General features: G+C 60.0%; 1 protein-coding gene across 10 annotated transcripts in view; it reads right to left on the reverse strand.

Annotated features, from left to right (window-relative positions):
* The window catches only part of ZNF512B (zinc finger protein 512B), a 34084-nt gene extending 17377 nt beyond the window's left edge, over nt 1–16707 (reverse strand). For 2 of the 10 annotated variants that reach the window (XM_083801636.1, XM_083801630.1), the window contains exons 1-9: nt 16473–16707; nt 11794–11916; nt 8195–8274; nt 7299–7427; nt 6802–6974; nt 6376–6629; nt 5536–5613; nt 4011–4145; nt 2602–2726 (exon numbers count right to left, since the gene is read on the reverse strand). In XM_083801636.1, the coding sequence (XP_083657762.1) occupies nt 2602–2726; nt 4011–4145; nt 5536–5613; nt 6376–6629; nt 6802–6974; nt 7299–7427; nt 8195–8274; nt 11794–11914 (1095 nt within the window). In that variant the 5' untranslated portion in view covers nt 11915–11916; nt 16473–16707. Of the gene's footprint in view, nt 1–2601; nt 2727–4010; nt 4146–5535; nt 5614–6375; nt 6630–6801; nt 6975–7298; nt 7428–8194; nt 8275–11793; nt 11917–16472 lie in introns of those variants that run through there. The other 8 variants (XM_083801632.1, XM_083801634.1, XM_083801633.1 and 5 more) reach the window with 6 other exon arrangements.
* Nucleotides 16708–17285: the final 578 nt, after the last annotated feature.

Consider the following 17285-nt stretch of genomic DNA (forward strand, 5'->3'; position numbering starts at 1 on the left):
TGGAGGAATCAGAAGCAAGTCATCACGGAGGCCGCTGCACCTTCAGGTTTCCAAGGACTGCTCGTCAGCGAGCCCCAGGGGCAGCTGTTGCTGCGTCAGTGCCCCGTGGTGGGACTCAGCAGGCAACTCAGCACCCCTGTCCCCCCGACCCCATCTGAGCCTGCCGCCCAGTTCTCTCTGTATTGGCCTGGATACCGTTATCAAACCCACGTGCCCCAGTTTTTGGAAAACATTCCATTTCGGATGTAGATTTAAAGCCCCACTGGCTGGAAACATCTGGAGCTGGTGTCTTAGTCTTCCTGTTAGAGGGTTAGGACAGAGAGGCAGCTTTGATCTACCGACCTGTCAGCAGACTGTGCTCTGTGCCCTGTTAGCCAGGACAGACGCCGGAATACGACGTGCTTTATGGGCATCTGGACTGCTTGGAATGGAGATGTTGCTGGACACAGTCATGCAGAATACTTCCCGCCTCGCTCTACTCTGCTGTCTGACCCACCTCCAGCTCGGTCTCTTGCATGACTGCAGAGATGCACACACCGATGCACCAGGGGAACTTGCAAAGTGAGCAAGCAGACGATGGCTTTTGTTGGGGCTGGTACAAGGATTTATTGACTCAGGAGGTGAATGCTCCGAGCACCAGGAGACAGGACGTCTCGACAGAAAGCTGGTGCCGGGATGGCCATGGCCGTTCCTGCTCTTCCTGCCTGGGTGATCCTCCACTTTCACCACTGCCCGTTCCCTCAAGTCTGGACTAGAAGCTGGAGAGGGGATGCAGATGGAGCTGTGAATCCCTCCTCGTACTGGAGCTCTTGGAAAACGAAGAATAAACTCACAGCAGCTAATTGGGAATGACCCCCTTGTACCTGTGCTCTGATGGGTTAATCTTGTTCCATACCCCAGCACCAGTCCTAATAAGGCGGGTTCTGAAAGCTCCTCGACTCACCAGATGCCAGTGCTGGACAACGTGGGGTTTACTACTCTGGTTAACACCGAAGAACATCAAATGTTCATATCCTGACAAGCTCTTCCAGCCGGGATGCTGGGAGCATACACCTGCCCTCATCTCCTTTGGGCTCAAGGATGTTGCAACCGTCCCTAACCCTTATTTCCTTTCTGCAGCCTATGGAAACAGGGCAGACTGCTCAGTGACAACAGGCGTGAGCAAGGAAAGCAGGAACCAACTGCAGTCGTTTCACAAGAGTTTCTGGAGTCTGCACCTCCTTTTCCCATTGTCCAGCTAAGGATACTTCAATCATTAAAACAGAGGGCAAGCTGAGAGGGTGCCTGCGCTCCAGGGTCACTTCTGATGGGAGTATCCCGAGGGTAAGACCGTCCTGCAGGCTCCCTGCAGAGATGCTGCTGAGGGGTGGACCTGCAGTCACACACCCAGAGTCTGAGGACTGTCCTTGCCAGGCCACAGGCTGCTCTGCGAAGCACTTTAGCTCCCGAAGTGGCACGGCCACCCGGGAGGGACTGTGCCTCATGGGAAAGGGAAGAACACACCTGCTCCTACAGCTGGAGCCTGCGTGCCCACTGGGACCAGCGCTTCTGCTGTTGCAGACGGAGAGGCAGGCACGTCCTCTTGGGCAGGCGTGACTCGAGGCCATGGTAACTCCGCTTTGTCGCGAGCTTGGCAGGCTCTGCGAGCCCCGATTGCTTGGCTGAACACCCACAGGCCTATTTATAGAGGGGAAGACAGGCCTGACGGCTCTCACAGATTTGCACTCGGGGGGCTGGCTGGCCTCGCAGCCCACGCGGAGCCTGCCTGGCTGGGGAGCCGTTCGGAAAGCACAGGAGATAGGGGAGCTGATGGCCAAGATCTCCACTCCACTGAAGCCAGGACGCTAGCGGAGGCAGGATTCTGCCCGGCATCGATGTAATAGCGGGTTTGGAAGGGATAAAGAGCCTCTCACTGCTGTATAAATAGTGAGGCAAAGGCCGAGGAGGCATTTACAGAAAATGAATGTGGAATCAAAGCTGAGCCATGTATTTTCAAAGTGGGAGGCATTGATCCCACATTGGCTTTCTGTGGCAATGGCTCTGCACCATGCCAGGTGACAGATGAAGATGTAATCCTGTGCTCTGATGGATGGCGGTGTGGCAGAGGGACAATTTTTCACTGTGCCATTACTGAACTCCTGCATCGTGACAGTCTGCCGGAGCACATCCAAGCTTGGTGTCTCTCTGAGACGTGCTCTCATTCAAACACAATTTATCTGGCCTGATGCAAGGCATGGCACGCAATGAAATCCCACAGCCAGGTCTCTGGAGGAGGCCAGATTAGAGACAACCCCAACAACCTCTCCAGCCTTAAAAGTATTCATTTAGCTACTAGAAATAACTGACTCTGCTGGTTATACGGGGACAAAGGGCCCAGACCACAAAGGGATTCAGAATTGATGAGAATTAGGTGTCCGAATTCCTCTCTGTATTTGAAATAAAGTGAGGCAGCAGCTCTCTGAAGACGACTAGCAAGTGCTCTATCAGCCACAGCCCAGAACTGCTTTTAGGAGTACCAATATGCATTTATGAGCAGCGCATGCACGTGGCCATTGCCTTCCGAAATCCAAACGTGTGTGATTGAATACGGCGAGCCCTTACTTTCTGGCAGACGTCCATGTGCTTTTTGAGCCCAACGACAGTTTTCCTGGTTATCACGCTGCAGGTTGGACAGGCAACTTCTCCCTTCTCGCTGATCTCCCGCTGCCACTGGTCCTCGGGATTTGCTGGGGAGAGGAGAGAAGAGGGGAGGTATGACACCCAGTCAGAAACAAGCACCCGCCTGGACTGCTCAGCAGAGAACAGCCCTTTGTTATGCTGAAAGTCCTTTAAGCAGGGAAGTTCCCAATGTTATAAAATAGAGAGAAACTCACAGGCATGTGCCAAGCCAAAACTGCACCCAAACTATGCTGGTACAAACCACGCCTGCCCCACAGTTCCTGCAGCAGCCTGAGCAAATGGTCACTGGGCCACTTATGTGGGGTTACCTGGCCTGCTGGTGTTTCATGGTGTTTCACCGTTCCAGCCCCTGCTGGTATCCTGCATAGTTAAAATATTATGATGCCCCCGGCCACCTGAACTTGCCCTGCTTGGAGTAACTCCCCCCCACCAAACAAAACAGTTAGTGGGAGCGAAACAAAGGTGAGCGTCTCGGCTCCATCCGGACGCGTGCCTGGAAAGCTTCCTTGGCATTCCTCTTCCCAGCAGACACACAGTCAGCTAGGGGAGCGTTGGCTTCCAGGCATGTGTTTATTTGAATGGCTGTGACCGGCTTAAAAAACACCCAAAATAAAAAGATACACATGACCAAAACGTGTTCCCAGGTCCAGAGTTCATGCCGCGTTCTCAGCAGAACAACGCTAGGTTTCCAGCAAGGGAAGCCCGGTCTGAATGAAATCCGCCAAGTCTGTTTATTTGGAAGCGTTTGCATGGCTGTGAGATCAGAGAGTCATTTATTTGAATCTGAAACCAGTGCAAGGCATTGCAGCTGTGTTTATCTTGTACATCCTGCGCTCCTCCTGCTGTCAGAACTCCCAGGGAAAGTCAGCAACCTGTGCTAGGATGTAGGCTGCGCCCTGGAGGCTCCACAAAGAGACAGTCAGCTAGAATTACACACCAGCGTCATTTGTGGAGATGACATTAGGAAAACGCCATCATCCCAGAGGCTGGTCCAAACTGTGGTCACACCGAAGCCAGGTGGAACCACGATTTGGCTGCCAGCTCCCAGCACTTGCACTAAGCTGATCTGTCCTGATGGTGAAGCAGAGCTAGGATACCCCTTTCAGGATGTTGGCTGTGACTGCAGCAATGTTTTACGGTCAGCATGCTGCACCTCAAAAGGGAAGGAGCTGCTTGCATCTATTCCCTGTCGCCTGCTGTTTTTGGCTCCTGCTTCCACAAACTGTGGAAGTGGGGCTTGGGCAGGCTCAGCACAGAGAACAGGACCGAGGCGGTAAGCAGCGAGGCTGCGCGCAGAGCTGCTGCCTCCCATCTGCCTCCACCAGCCCTACCTGCTGGGAGATGTGCAGCCATTTCCTTCTTCACACCCGCTCCTGGAGTTTTCTTTTTCAGCTCCTCCATGTTGGTGTTCCCCTCCAGCTTCTTGGCTCGGTGGGCTTTTGCCTTGTCCTCTGCTTTGACAAGACCTGAGGAAAGAAGGGACGCTTATTCAGCACTCGATTTAATACCATCAGACCAATCTGCATTCAGCAGGGATCCCTCTTAGAAAACTGGGCAAACTGGGATCCCAGACACTAGATCCCACGAGGTCTCATCCCGGGCTCTGTACACAGCCGTCACGACGGACGCAGGCCTCTCCCCGTCCTGCCGGCTGCTGGGAAGGTGAGGAAGGACCGAAGGAGAGGGAAGGCGACCAGGGAAGAGGAAACCCCTGGGCTGCTGGCAACCATTCCCAAGCCGCCTGCAAAGCAGAGAGGTTAGGAAGTGACGGGCTGGGAGAGGGACTTGAAGGCAGGGCTCTCCGTGCACACAGAGGCAGCATCCCGTGACACCGGCGGCACCCTTGTCTTCAGGGGGCGACTGCCTCGTGGTGTTACGAGTTGCACGTTGAACCAGGGGGCGCAGGCAAACGCCAGCTCTATCTCACTCCGTTCGAGGCAGGGGGTCGCGGGGGGACCAGCTTATTCACGAGGAACCCGCGGCAGACATTTCAGTCCGTAGCGGTGCCCCTGTGGGGAACTTACGGGAAACGACCCCAGACTTCCCAGGAGCCAGAGGACAGGAGATCGCAGCGCCCACATCCTGTCTGCTCTCTGGTGAGCGTGTTTAATTCCTTCAGAGCCATTACTGCCTCTCCCCCAGGACTTGTACTGGAAGGTGCTGCCTCCTCCAGTGCCTGGAAGCCCACGTTTAATTTCCCCAGGTGAACAAATTTCAGAGGCAGTACAAATCCAGTTGCTCTCATGCTAGGGGTGCTGCAGGTTTTCTCCCTCCATACCCCGCTGGGTGTAGTGATGGAGCATGACCACGGTCCCACACAGCTCCGTCAGGCTGAAGCAGCCAGCTCCCGAGTCTCCTCTCAGCAAACATCCCGGGAACACGTCTCTCCCCCCTTGAATTCATTTTCTGTCATGTGGGCGACCGGCACTGAGGCAGTCTGAGGGATGGATGCGTCACCCAGCCTCCCTAAGCAGCAGAAATCCTCAGCTCCACAGGAAATACCGTGACATCTCAGGCCAGCATTTGCCTGTCTCATGGCTCGCTGGTGTCAGCAGCTCATTATTTTTGTTTTATGGCCTTAACCGGGTCCTTCCCCCTCCTCCCTCCTTCTCCAGGACCGGGCTCCCGAGCAGAGCAGACGCGGTTGTGATCAGTGCCAGCAGTGCTACTGCCCTGCAGTTCCCCTCCGACACCTTTATGGTCAAAGGCACCAAATCCTCCAGAGAGATGTTCCTGTGGCCCAGGTGGCCCCCACGTTATCTCCACCACGGGGAGGGCTCTTGGGGAAGGGACTTGCCTGAAGCATGGCAGGGAGAAGTTACAACCCTACAGCTGCCCGTGGCCATCCCGTATTACCTTTCAGTCCAAACGTCCCCGAGATGGATGGCTGCTCCCCCGTAAACTTCTTAGGAGTTTTCTGTTTCCTTCCTGACTCAAAAGAGAGAAACAGAGAGAGAGATTTGGTTAAATACCCATACTGCCGGGTGCATTTCAGCAGTCCCGGGGCCAGGGGTGCGCGCACATTCAGTGTCAGCAACGGGCAGAGGGACTGCCCCAAGGCGGCCTTCACCACGATGAAATAAAGGGGGTGCTGAACAAAACAAGCAGCCCAGCAGCCACTGACAGGGTGCTGCTTCCCACACCACAAAACTAGAAGAAATAACGGTATCCACGGCCAATTCAGTGACTGTAGTCATGGCTCTGCCCGGTGCCAAGAGCCTCGTGGTTTCCCCAGCCTCACGAGCTAAGGTATTTGTTGCTGGTTCCCTTTGGAGGTGCAAGCAGTGTAAACCCATGCTGTGACAGGGATAACCAGGGCCCAGGCAGTGCTAACGGAGACTCCTTACTCCCCACAGGCAATGAAAATGTGTTTGCCAATCACCCTGGTTTAAACTGCCACGCTCAGGACGGATGAGCTGACAAAGCAGCTTGCTGTGCTGCAGGTAATTCAATCCATTTCCAGCTGATGGGTCCTACGGAAATACCTCTGCCACAGCTGCAACCCTTTTTTAACTCCCAGTGGAACTCACTGCTGCAAGAACCCGTGGGGGCAAATTCTCAGGACGTGGAAAAAAGGCTCAGGCACATCCAGAGAGAAAGGTTCAGCAGCGTTCACTGGAGCAGAGCCCCAACCCTTCCCGGGGGACACCCCACCCCGGGCTCCTGACCCAGCACAGCCCCAGGCTCTAATCTTACTGTGCTTCATCCTCTCGGGGTCTTCCTCCTGCAGCGAGGCCTGGCTGCCCCCCTGCTGCCCGGCGTCCTTGCCGCTCGAGGACTTGGCCGTGGGGGTCGCAGCCGCGATCGCCTCGGCCGCCGCGATCTGAAACTCCTTGCTCTCGCGGCTCTCTGCCAGGCACTCGCCGTTCTCGGCATGGTCCTGGGCCACGGCTTTTTCCGTCTTTGCCTGTTTGGGATGGATGGTGGGGCAAGCTGAACTCTCAGCAGCTCTAGGGCAAAGCACAGAGGGCTTGTTTAAAGAGGGGTTGAAAGACAAGATGTCCTGACACCTCTCCCCACTCCCTGGCCCAGATCGTGGGAATGGAGGTGGGGACGCTGCCCTCCTCCCGGCTCCCAGCCGGCCGTGTGCCACCACCACGCAGCCCGGCCGCAGCCTGGTACCTTTTCTTGCCGCCGCTCTTCCCAATGGCCTTCTGCACTTTGTTTTCTGCTTTGCTGGTTGGCACCGGCCGGTCCAAGTGATTCCAGAGACGATGCTTTTCTAGCTGGGTTTTGGAGGTGAAGGCAGCTTCGCAGTACGAGCACGAGTACGTCAGCTTCTCTGAGATCGCACCCTGGGCAGGGCAAGGAGAGACAGGCAGGCGGAGATGTTAGGCCCCAAAAGGGCCAGGCTGTTTCTGATGCAGGTGGCGTGCAACACCCTGCTCCTCCCAACTCTTCCCAGGGGCCCACACTGCCTCCAGCCTACAGGTCCCACTGTGCTGCAGGGACCTTGGTCCCCCCTGTAAGCACCTCACACCGTCCCCGGCCCGTCTGTGCCCTCCCCATCTTCATCTCAGGTTTCTCCTGGGGTTTGCAGCCCGAGAGGAGCTTTACCTGTAGGCAGTAACGTAAAAGTTGGCCGCCAGGAGGGACACGCAGCCCTCAGGTCTCCTTACCCCTTGGCAGCGCTGATAGTGGTACTTCAAGCCATAAATGCTGGGGAACTCCAGCCAGCAGCCGGAGTTGGGGCATTTCACCCTGGAGTGGGCTTTGAATTCGTCCTTCCACTGGTTCATCAGAGGGAGCTGGGAAGGAGAGAAGAGAGACGTGGCTGACTGAAAAGCGTCCCGTTCCCTGGCTGGGCACCGGTGTGTCCTGAGGGCTGGGGGGGGGATGCGGGACCTCCGCCCACCCCCGCCCACCCGCAGCCCCCTCCCCACCACCCAGAGCTGCGTTTCAGCAGGCTGGCGACAGGACCTGGGACGGAGCTGTACGCCGCGGGCTCTGCAGGCTGTTAGTTCCTCCGGAGACTTTACCTTGCCGTGCCTCCCGAGGCGTACAGCCTGCTCCCAGCCAGGCTGGGGAATAAATCAGGCCAGAAGCCGCCCGGGTGATTTAACCACCCCACATTTCATCCGGTCGGTAAATCACCCCCCATGCCCACGCTCTCATGACAAACTGCTCTGCGTGTTGTCCACGCTGGCACGCTGGAATTAAACTGCACAATTCTAGGGGGAATAAATCAACCAGCCCCTTGTGCTCTCTAATCATCAGCCAAACCTGACGCGGCTGCAAGAGCTTATCTGGGAGCAACACGGGGAAGGGGAGGTTTGTGGAGGGTCCTGATCCCCACCAGGGTTTTGTAGGGTGCTTAGTGATGCTGTGCACCCACACGGGGGGGATAGAGGGGCCAAGATCTTGCTGAGCCGAAGAAAATGCTGCTCTGAAGACTAAACCACCCGAAGGGCAGGTTTAACAGAGCGGGGCTGGCTGGGGTGAGCGGTGCAGCAAGCTGCGGGGAGCAGGGCAGGGGCCGGGGCCGCATCCGGAATCAGGGAGCGCGAGGTCTCACCGGGATGTCTTTCAGCGCCTGGTTCTCCGCCTTGGGCCGTCCTTTCTTCTTGCCCTCGGTTTTGTCACTGGTCGCATTTCCTGCAAACAGACGCAGCGCACGTCACCCGCTGCCCCGGCCCCAGGCTGCCCTGCCAGGGGTGGAGATTCCCCTCGGGAAGGGGATTGCAGCTTCCCACAGCTCGGTGCGCAGCCCGAGTACCTGCGGACACCCGTATGGCAGATGGCTGCGCGCCGCCCAGCTTCTCCTGTGGTTTTTTTTTTGACCCCTCTCCTTTCGTGTGCAGAAGCAAAGCGGAGCAGTTTCAGCACAGCTGGGGCTTGCTTTGGAAAACCGCGCTTCCACTCGGGTCGGAAGAAACCCTTCCTTAGCACAAGAAGTCCGTGCGGGGCAGGCGCGCTGGGGCAGCTGCTGAGCACAGAAATCCCCCCAGCCCCTTTGCCCTGCCGGCTGGAGACCTCAGTGAGACCCCGTTCCCTTCGCCCAGCACCATCTGCCCCAGCAAAGGGCAGGAGCATCCCACAGATGGAAACGTGGCCCCGCAGAACCCGGCACAGCCTGCTCGGAGGCAGCAGCTGGGCCTTTTTGCTGCGTTCACTCACGCTGCTTTTGCACGAAAGCGCTTTTCGGGCACGGGATCTGTTTGCTGGGAAGATTTCCAGGCACACCGGAGACATGCTTGGGTTCGTCTCCGTCACCAGAGGCCTGGCAGCCCGCTCACAACCCCCACCAGGCTCAGGAGAGCTCTGGCAGGTGCCGAATGCTTCCTGCCTCACCTGCAGCTCTCGCTCTGCTGGCCGCCCGGGCTTTGCAGGTTTTTCATCCGCTCCCTTGGGCGCAGCCCCACGCCAGGGCGTGCTGGGGGCGGCGAGCACACCCGGCCATCACGGCCACCGCGCTGGGTCCCCGCTGGCCCAGCTTGGCCACAAGCAGCCTTCCCCGGAGGCTTGCAGAGGGCTGCCACCCTCAGCAATCTGCTGCCTTCGTTATTTTCATCGTGCTGTTCGCTGCCCTTGGGACCTGGCGGCGCTCGTGGTGCTGGCACCGTGGGTGCTCCGCGGCGCGCGGTCCCTCTGCCGTGCTCTGGTTTTTGAGCCTAACAATTGCTAGGAGAAACACTCCAAATCAGGGCAGTTTCTGAAAATACAGGTCAGGCAGCAGAGCTGAGGTGATGAGAGCGCAGGGAATAGAAACGGCAGTTTTCTGCCACGCATTTTGGCTTGGTTCGCAGCTTGGCTGCAGCCGTGCCAAAGCCAACACCCTGGCCCAGGGAAAGGCACAGGTTCCTGGGCCACGTTGTTAACCCTGGTCCGTGCCGGGCACGCACAAATCCACCTGCACAAGCACTTGTTGGCACAGCTCGAAAGGGGGGAGCAAAAGCAACAACCGAGCAGAATGAAAACTGCCAGGTGATCAAAGCGCTGCGAACTCCTCCTCTGGGTGCAAGCAGCGAGCGCGCACAGCAGCAGCATGGCCGTAGGAGAGGGCAGCTGGCGGTGGAGGAGCTGCTGCAGAGCTCCTCAGGCTGAGTGTTGAGGGCTAACCCAGAACTCTGAGCGATACTGGGAGTCATGCGGAATATTCAGACCGAGATCTGGGAGGGCTTTCCTGGCGAGAATCAGATAAAAGGGGCTGGAAGCTGAGCCGGCAATCCCCCCAGCTCCCGAGAAACCGCCGCTCAGCTCCAAGCCTCTCGCTGGCCGCACTCAGAAGCCAACGCAGGATTTCTGCACAAGTGAGAGAGATTGAGCACAAAGCCATCCAGTTACCTAAAGAAGCACTGCCAAAAACATACACTCTCTCCTTTTTCATGCCTCCTGCCCCGGCAGCCAGGGGTAAAATAGCAAAGCAAGACAATTTCCTCATTTATTTCCAGCCCTGTGAAGTCAGGCCAGCTGGTTTGCCTCACTTTGATAGCCATGAAGGCGTCGTTTGGAGATCCTGCATCCGCTGGGAACTCCGCTAGCCCAGAAGGCCTGCAAGAGGCGGCTCATGACACTGCCGCTACATGCTATTCCTCCCCTTTTTTTTTCCGCTTTCTCTCTTAAATGCTTCAAAATATCCTGAATTGAAAAGATCCCAGAGCAGCAGGAAGAGCACACCCCCATCCTGGGGCTTGGCACGCCTGGGGCCACAGCTCGCTCAGGCTCTAGTGACAGCTCTCCTCTCCTCTTTACAGCTTCCGCAAGTTTCAAAACTTTTGGGGATGCTTCGAGTCTGACAAGTGCAGGAGAGCTTCCAGTCAAGGCACCTCCCAATGCCCTCAGCGATCAGCTGCTGGCTGGGGTCAGCAAGGACAGGCACGGAGAGCAAGCAGGAGGAACAGAAAACGCTTCTCCTCTCGCAGCACGATGTCTGCGGTCGGTGTGGTGAGCCGCGGTGAGCCGTGGTGTGCCGTGCCGGCATGCAGCAGGCACCATGGCATGCTCGCTGCTGAACCCCAGCCTTTACAGGCCCTTGTCCGGGGACACAAACCTGCCCTCGGGTATTTTCAGGGCTGGCACCGCGGCCGTGTCCCCGTGCAGCGGGCTGTGCTGTGTCAGCAAGGTGGGAACGGCGTGCTCTGTAAAAACGGGGACTGGGGATGGCTCACCAAGAGATTTCGGGTTTCTTTGGACCAAGACCGAAGGCACAGCATGGGAAGTGTCCCCCCTGCCCTGCCCTGGCCATGCTGCATCCATGGGGTCAGCAAAGCAACCGCAGGAGAGGCTCCTTCCTCCCCAGCCTGCGTTGAGCCAAATTCGCCCTGGCACAGGGACCCCCGAAGATGGTTGCACCCCAGGCACCTTCGCAGGTAGAGCAAAGGAGTGTCTTCACCACGGAGAGCCCTTCACCCCATGGCAGCACTTTCAGCCCATGTAAACGAGAGGGAAAGGCTGAAACAAGGGCTGCTCTGCCTTGCAAGGTGTTGATAAGACGTGGTGCCAGCGAAAACCATGCCCCAAAGGCACGTATGTTCTTAACACAGACCGCTGCAGCTCACTCCCCTTAGCGATAAATAAGTTGTGCTCCTCCGCTGGCGATCACAGCTTCAACCAGCACAAAGAAAGAACATTTGGGAAACGTTTCGGGTGCACATTTCCCCACAAGGCCACTGAGTTTGGGTGCCTGGTCTGAGACACATCGCCGGGCTCTGGCAATGCCCCGACTCCTGTCCCGTCTGCCCGGACCCATGGGTGCAGGCACCCCGCGACGTTCGGGAGCTCCGGCAGAGGCACCGAGAGCCTCGCTGCGTCCCAGAGCGGATTTACCCAGCAGAAACAGACAGGAGAAAAATCTCCTCGGGCTCAGAGATTCCTGGATAGAGAAATCAGCCATCCATCAGCGCCGACAGCACGCGGGTCCCCCAGGGCTCGTGCGCTGGCGAGCTCCATCCTGGGGGGGCGCGACACGGGAGGCAGCAGATGGTCTGCGCTCGTTTAAAGCCTTTCATGTAACACTTAGCTACCGACGTGACAAATAGACGGCGAGACACCCAGCTCGTTAGGCAGACACATGTTCCTCTGAAGGGAGAGACCTCTAAAGGGAGAGACCTCTAAAGGGAGAGCCCGTCCCCTCCGCCCCGACCGCCTCCGGAGAAAGAAAGGCCGGTTCCTTACCGAGCTTGGGGAGCTCCGCCGGGGGGTTTATCCTCGCGTCTGTCCTGCTTTCTTTGCTGGCAGCGGGTTTGTTGGAGCCTGCAGTTTTCCTTCCACCTTTACAGGCATAGGAATCCGCCATCTCTGCAACAGGCAGGGGATGCGTTAGAATTCATGCGCGGCCCCCCGGCGCGCCGCGGACGACACATGCTGAAAGCGAGCAGAGCTGCTGGGAGGGAGGGAGGGAAATTAGAAAAGCGTCCGACAGCTGAAGTGTTCCCACAAAGGGGAGACGCGGGGCAGGTTTCTGAGTATTTGTCCTACGGCTGAGCAATGCCACAGGCATGGATGAAAACCTGCTTTCGTTATCGGCTGGTTTCCGCTCCACATGCAACGGCAAAGACTTTATTAAAAATTATGGGCTGGCTCCGTCCAGAGAAGTAACGAGTAAATGGCTTTTCCTCCTCGTTTATTTCTATGCTTTCATTTAAGACACCAAAAGGAAAAAAAAAATAGCGAGTTTTAATGAGCAGATGTAGTGATAAATTTCCAATTTTCCTTATTAATGGGAAACTGTTATAAACCGAGAATTGTTCGTGTTATCTAAATTTTCCGTATTAATAATTCAATTTGGCTTCTCTATAAATAATGAACATCAGAAATTATCGCGGAAGGCCCCATCTTGCTCCCAACGGCAGCAGACGGCAGGACACCCCTCAGCTCCAGCCGTGCCAGGACGAAGGCCGTGGAGTGGCCGCTTCTCGCCCGAGCTCATCTCAAGCACCCCCAGACGCCGAGCCCAAGGCACAACGCGGCTCCAGCCGGAGCAAGGACAGACGCCGGTCCCACACCGCTTCATTCATTCTTGTTTTTTAGTGCCCGGGCCCATTTTCACACCCCTGAGCCCACCACCTGCTTGCACCCATGGGTGCCGGCTGCCGCGGTGCTTCCTCCCCGCCAGACGTCTACGGATCCCTGCTGCCGAGGAGCAGCACCGCTCCGGGGACCATCCCCTGGGCCACGGGGGAAAAAAGTGCCCCAGACCTCTGCAACGAGGGCGTCAGGCCCTCCGGAGCGAGCCCCGCTGACCACCGAGGCCGCGTCCATCCCTGAGACCCCGGAGGGGACGTGCCGAGGAACCGACGCCGGCGCTCAGCCAGACAGCCGCAGCGTGACCGAGGGGAGCGCCAACTGCTGTCTTCTTCACCTTCCCTTAACGCTTCTCTCCCCCGCGTGCACACGGTTTTTTAACACACGCGTTCGGCTTGTCACCCCCAGTCCCTCCCACGAAGCCCCGCTCGCATCGTTTAACTCAGCCGGAGCCGAAGAGGCCGCTCCGAGCATCCCACCTCGTGCTGCCTGCCCGAGCAGCCCCGAGGCGCCCGGCGCACCCGGCGGGACCACGGCACCCCGGGGAAAAGGCACGGGTGCGGCAGTGCTTCGCAGACCCCCAAGCCCCACCTGCCCTGCCACCAGGTGTGGGACACCAGGACGTCCTTTTGAGGTCCAGCCGCCCTTTCAGAGGCCGCCCTGGGGACTTGCTGTCCTGGAAAGGGGAACCGCGCGTCGCGTGCGGACCAGATGCTCCGAGAGGAGCTGCCAAACCCTCCCGGCACGTGCGCAGCCGGCGACAAATATTTGGTTGTTTGCACGGACGCAAAGGTTAAGCAGATCAAATGAGAAGTTCCAGCCTTGGCAACAGGTTCTCTGGCACTTGGTGCTGAGCACAGGAATCGTTTATTCAGCTCATTTGGACCCGGCGGTAGGAGGGCTGGGTAGGAGCTGCGGCTCCCTCCCCAAAACAGCTCCTCCACGTGCGCGCCGCCACCGTGCCCGCTCCCCGGGGACAAACGTGCCAGTCCCCGTCCTCCCCTGCCACCTCCTAACACCTCCGCTCCCCCGAGCGATCCCTGCGGTCGAGCTGCTCGCAGAAATAAAAGACTTGAGAGAACCCAGCTAACTGGAAGCTGAAGAAGTCCAAATCTCGGGGAAGACCCCGCTGTGATCCGGGGCACCGACGTCCTGCTCGCTAACACCCAGCAGCGGCGTGCACCGAGCGCCAGGAGCCAGGGCTGGAGCTGAGCATCCCTTCCAGGAGCTACCGCTGCGTGCCCTGCTCCCACAGCTCATCGATCCTCCCTCCCTGTAGCACATCTGTCCCCTCAAAGAGGTCCTTTCTGGCCAGCTTCAGGGGTTTTAAACTTCTTTGTTTTCCGCACCAAATGCTACTTTGATTTCCACCACCCCCCCCCCCTCTTATTTTTGACTACATGAAAAATAAAAGCAAATAAACCACTCAGCGAGAGCCAAACTCCACTCCCTGGCCACCGACACAACCCCAGGGATCCCAGAGGAATTGCCCCAGAGCCGGAGAGCAGAAATCAGCCCATTGTTTCCTACGATGTCCAAACTTCTCACTTGGTTTTGAGCAACCCACGCTGAAACCAGACAACAGCCTGCGCCGTGCGCCTTGCCACGCTTTCGCTGCGTTTTGGTGAAAACCCTTCTGGTTTTCGGGAGCTGGTGACGGGAGAACAGATACCGGCAGGTCTGACTGCGAGGGCGCACGGGGAAGGCCGGGGCTGGCCCCACGACACCCTGGCCACCGGCCTGGCCGCTGCAGCACCTCCGCAGATCAAGCTCCCAGCTCTTGGTACCTGGCGCAGAAGTCAGCAGCGGCGTTTTTTAAGCATCCCACTCCAGCTCCGGAAAAAAAAGCCAGTGCCAACACGAGAGCCAGCACGGGATGCGCAGGGAGCAAACCTGCAGAGCCTCGTGAGCTAACGGGGAGGAAGCCCGTGGTTGTGGAGGGTGAGGAGTGAAGTTTGGGAACCTGTCCCACGAGAGGCGCTGGTCCTGCGCCGCGAGCAACCTGCCACCAGCAGCGTCACCGCCACTCGCCGCCCTGGCAGGCTGCTTCCCCTCTGTTAAGACTCCTCCCGCAGAGGTGTTGGGCTTTGCGGGCTGAGCACAGCCCAGCCGCCGGGAAATTTGGCACAAACCGGAGACGAGGAAGTAACTCCACGCAAAAATACCTGCCCGTCACCTGGGGCCAGGCCAGCGGGGCACACACGCAGCGAGAAACGCTGCGATGCCCCCGGCCCCAGCGCATCCGTCCCCCTCCGAGGGGGAGAAGTCACCGGTCGATACGCTCCACTTATCGTGAATAATTTATCGACGGCTTCGGATGGCCCGGCGTGATGTAGGTCCTGCCAAAAAAGCGAGAGCACTGCCCGCCCCTGCAGTGCCCCGCTGCGAGAGGTGCGCCAGGGCAGGCAGGGAGGCCACCGCAGGTGACGGTCAGCAAAGGGAGCTCGCTGACCCCAGGCTGCACCTTCAGCTGCAGCTGAAGAAACTTTCTGGGGGAAAAGACGAGGAAGTGCTGGGAGAGACTTCCTTGGAAGGGAGGGGAATCACCACCATGGGAGGGAGGTGCCCCGTGGGTGACAAAACCCCAGCGGGACAGGACAGCCGCACAGCGCCCTGCTCCTCGCAGGGCCAATGGCGCTCTCAGGACAGAGCCACGCACGTCCCTGCCTCCCCGACGCCTCCACAGACCTCCGGCCCCAGCTGGGGACCCAGCAGCTACGGGGGACGTCCCTCTCGAGGTCCTTCAGCCCCGGCTGCTGCACCGCAGGAGCGCCGTCACCCACAGCGAGCGGCACCCAAGGGCCGGTGGTTCCCCCACGAACGCCCCCAGCGGGGCCCTTCTCCAGGAAAGAACTCCCATCAAGGAAAAACGGCAGAAAGCCGTCCGCATTTCAGCCGAGTGACTATTTCTGGGCGTGGGTGAAGCTTTTTGATGGTTTAAAGTTTCTGTTTGAAACACATTAGCAAGTCCCTCCCCCTCGCCCATCCTCAGGCGCAAAAGCAAATGGGGAAAGCGCACACACACGCACACACGCAAAAAAAAATACAGCAGACAATGAGCGGCAGCGGCCCCGTCCCCAATCCTGCTTGGCCTCGGAGCCTGGACAGAGCCACCACCCTGCCCCGCTGCGGCCACCGGTGACAAGCGGGGACGTGGGGACACGGTGACCGAGTGGCGGCGGGTGGCCGTGGCGGTGACCAGGACGTCCCCGTGCTCTGGGCATCCTTGGAGTGAGCGGACACAGGCGCTGTCACCTCGCTGGGCCGCCCCGTCTCCTGTCACCTCGCTGGGCCGCCCCGTCTCCTGTCACCTCTCCGGGCCGCCGTCTGTCACCTCCACGGCCGGTGCCACCCTCCAGTCCCCTAACCGGCCCTTGTCCCCCGTCCTCCTGCCACCTGGCCGCCCCGCCGTCCCGTCACCTCCACACCTGTCACCCCTCGGCACCTCAAGCCCTGTCCCCACCCCACCACCGCCACCAACCCGTGTCCCCACCACGTCCCCGCGCCCTGCCACCTCCCCGTCACCCCCCCCCCCACCCTCCGGGCCCGGACCCCCCCACCCCCCTCCCCACCTTGTCCCCCGTCCCCCCGGGGCCACTGCCACCCGCGGGGCCACCGCGGGGACCGCGGCGAGGCCTCGGGGCCGCGGGGGACCCCGAGGCCGGGCCGCTCCCGGGGCCCGTCCCGCCGCCGGGCCCGCGCTCCCCGGGAGGGGAAGCGAGAGGCAAAATGGCGACGCGGGCTGCGGCGGGAGGAGCGGGAGCGCGGGGGGTCCCCGCGCCGGGGCCGAGCCGGGGGCCGGGCCGGGCCGTAGCGAGCCCGGTGCTTACCTCGGCGGCTGGCCGCCGTGCGGGGCGCTAGGGCCGGGTGGCCGCCGAGCGGCGAGGCGCTGCCTCCCGCCGCCCCCTCGGCTGCGGGCCGCCGTGCGGGGCTCCCCGGCGAGCCGACACCCGCGGCGCCGAGCTCCGCTGCCGAGCTCCCCGCCCGCCGCCGCCGCCGCCCCTCGCCGCTCCGCCGCGGCTCATGCGCGCTTCCCAGCCCGGCCCGGCCCGGCCCAGCCCGGCCCCGTGCCCGCCGCCGCCGGCCGCACCGGCCCCAGCGCCGCCCGGTTCTCGCGTGGCTCCGCTGCCGGGCCGCGGCCGCGGGGCGGGCGGGTGGCGGCGCCGCCCCGGTAGGGCGGGCCCGGGGAGCGGCCCCGGGACGCGGGGCAGCGGGGTTGGGGCAGGGAGGAGGCCCCGGTGCCGTCCGTGTGGCCTCGGGGCGGAAGAGTCCCTCGTAAAAGTCGCCCTCGGGGCCCGCCGAGGCCTCCCCGGGTGCCCCGGGGTTGGTGGCGGGGGTGCGCCCGAGGGAGCGCCTCGAGCCCCGTGGTGGGTGCTGGCAGCGGAGGGCGAAGGGAGCAGCTCCGGCACCGACCCGTCGGGAGGACACGGCCTCCCCCGGCCCTGTTTCCCTGGCTGGGGTCGGTGCTGGTGGCCCGAGACGAGTCGTCGCACTCGCACCCAGCGCAGGGTTGGTGGCAGTCAGAAACCGGGGCTGAGGCTCTGGGAGCGGTGCTGCTGACCGTCACCGCTGCCCGAGGCTTTAACCGCCCACCCCACACAGCCCCCGGCTCCTCAGGGCTCTCCCCTCCGAGCCACGGCTCT

Source organism: Anser anser (genome assembly GCF_964211835.1).
Source record: "Anser anser genome assembly, chromosome: 16".
In the NCBI taxonomy this organism is placed as follows: Eukaryota; Metazoa; Chordata; class Aves; order Anseriformes; family Anatidae; genus Anser; species Anser anser.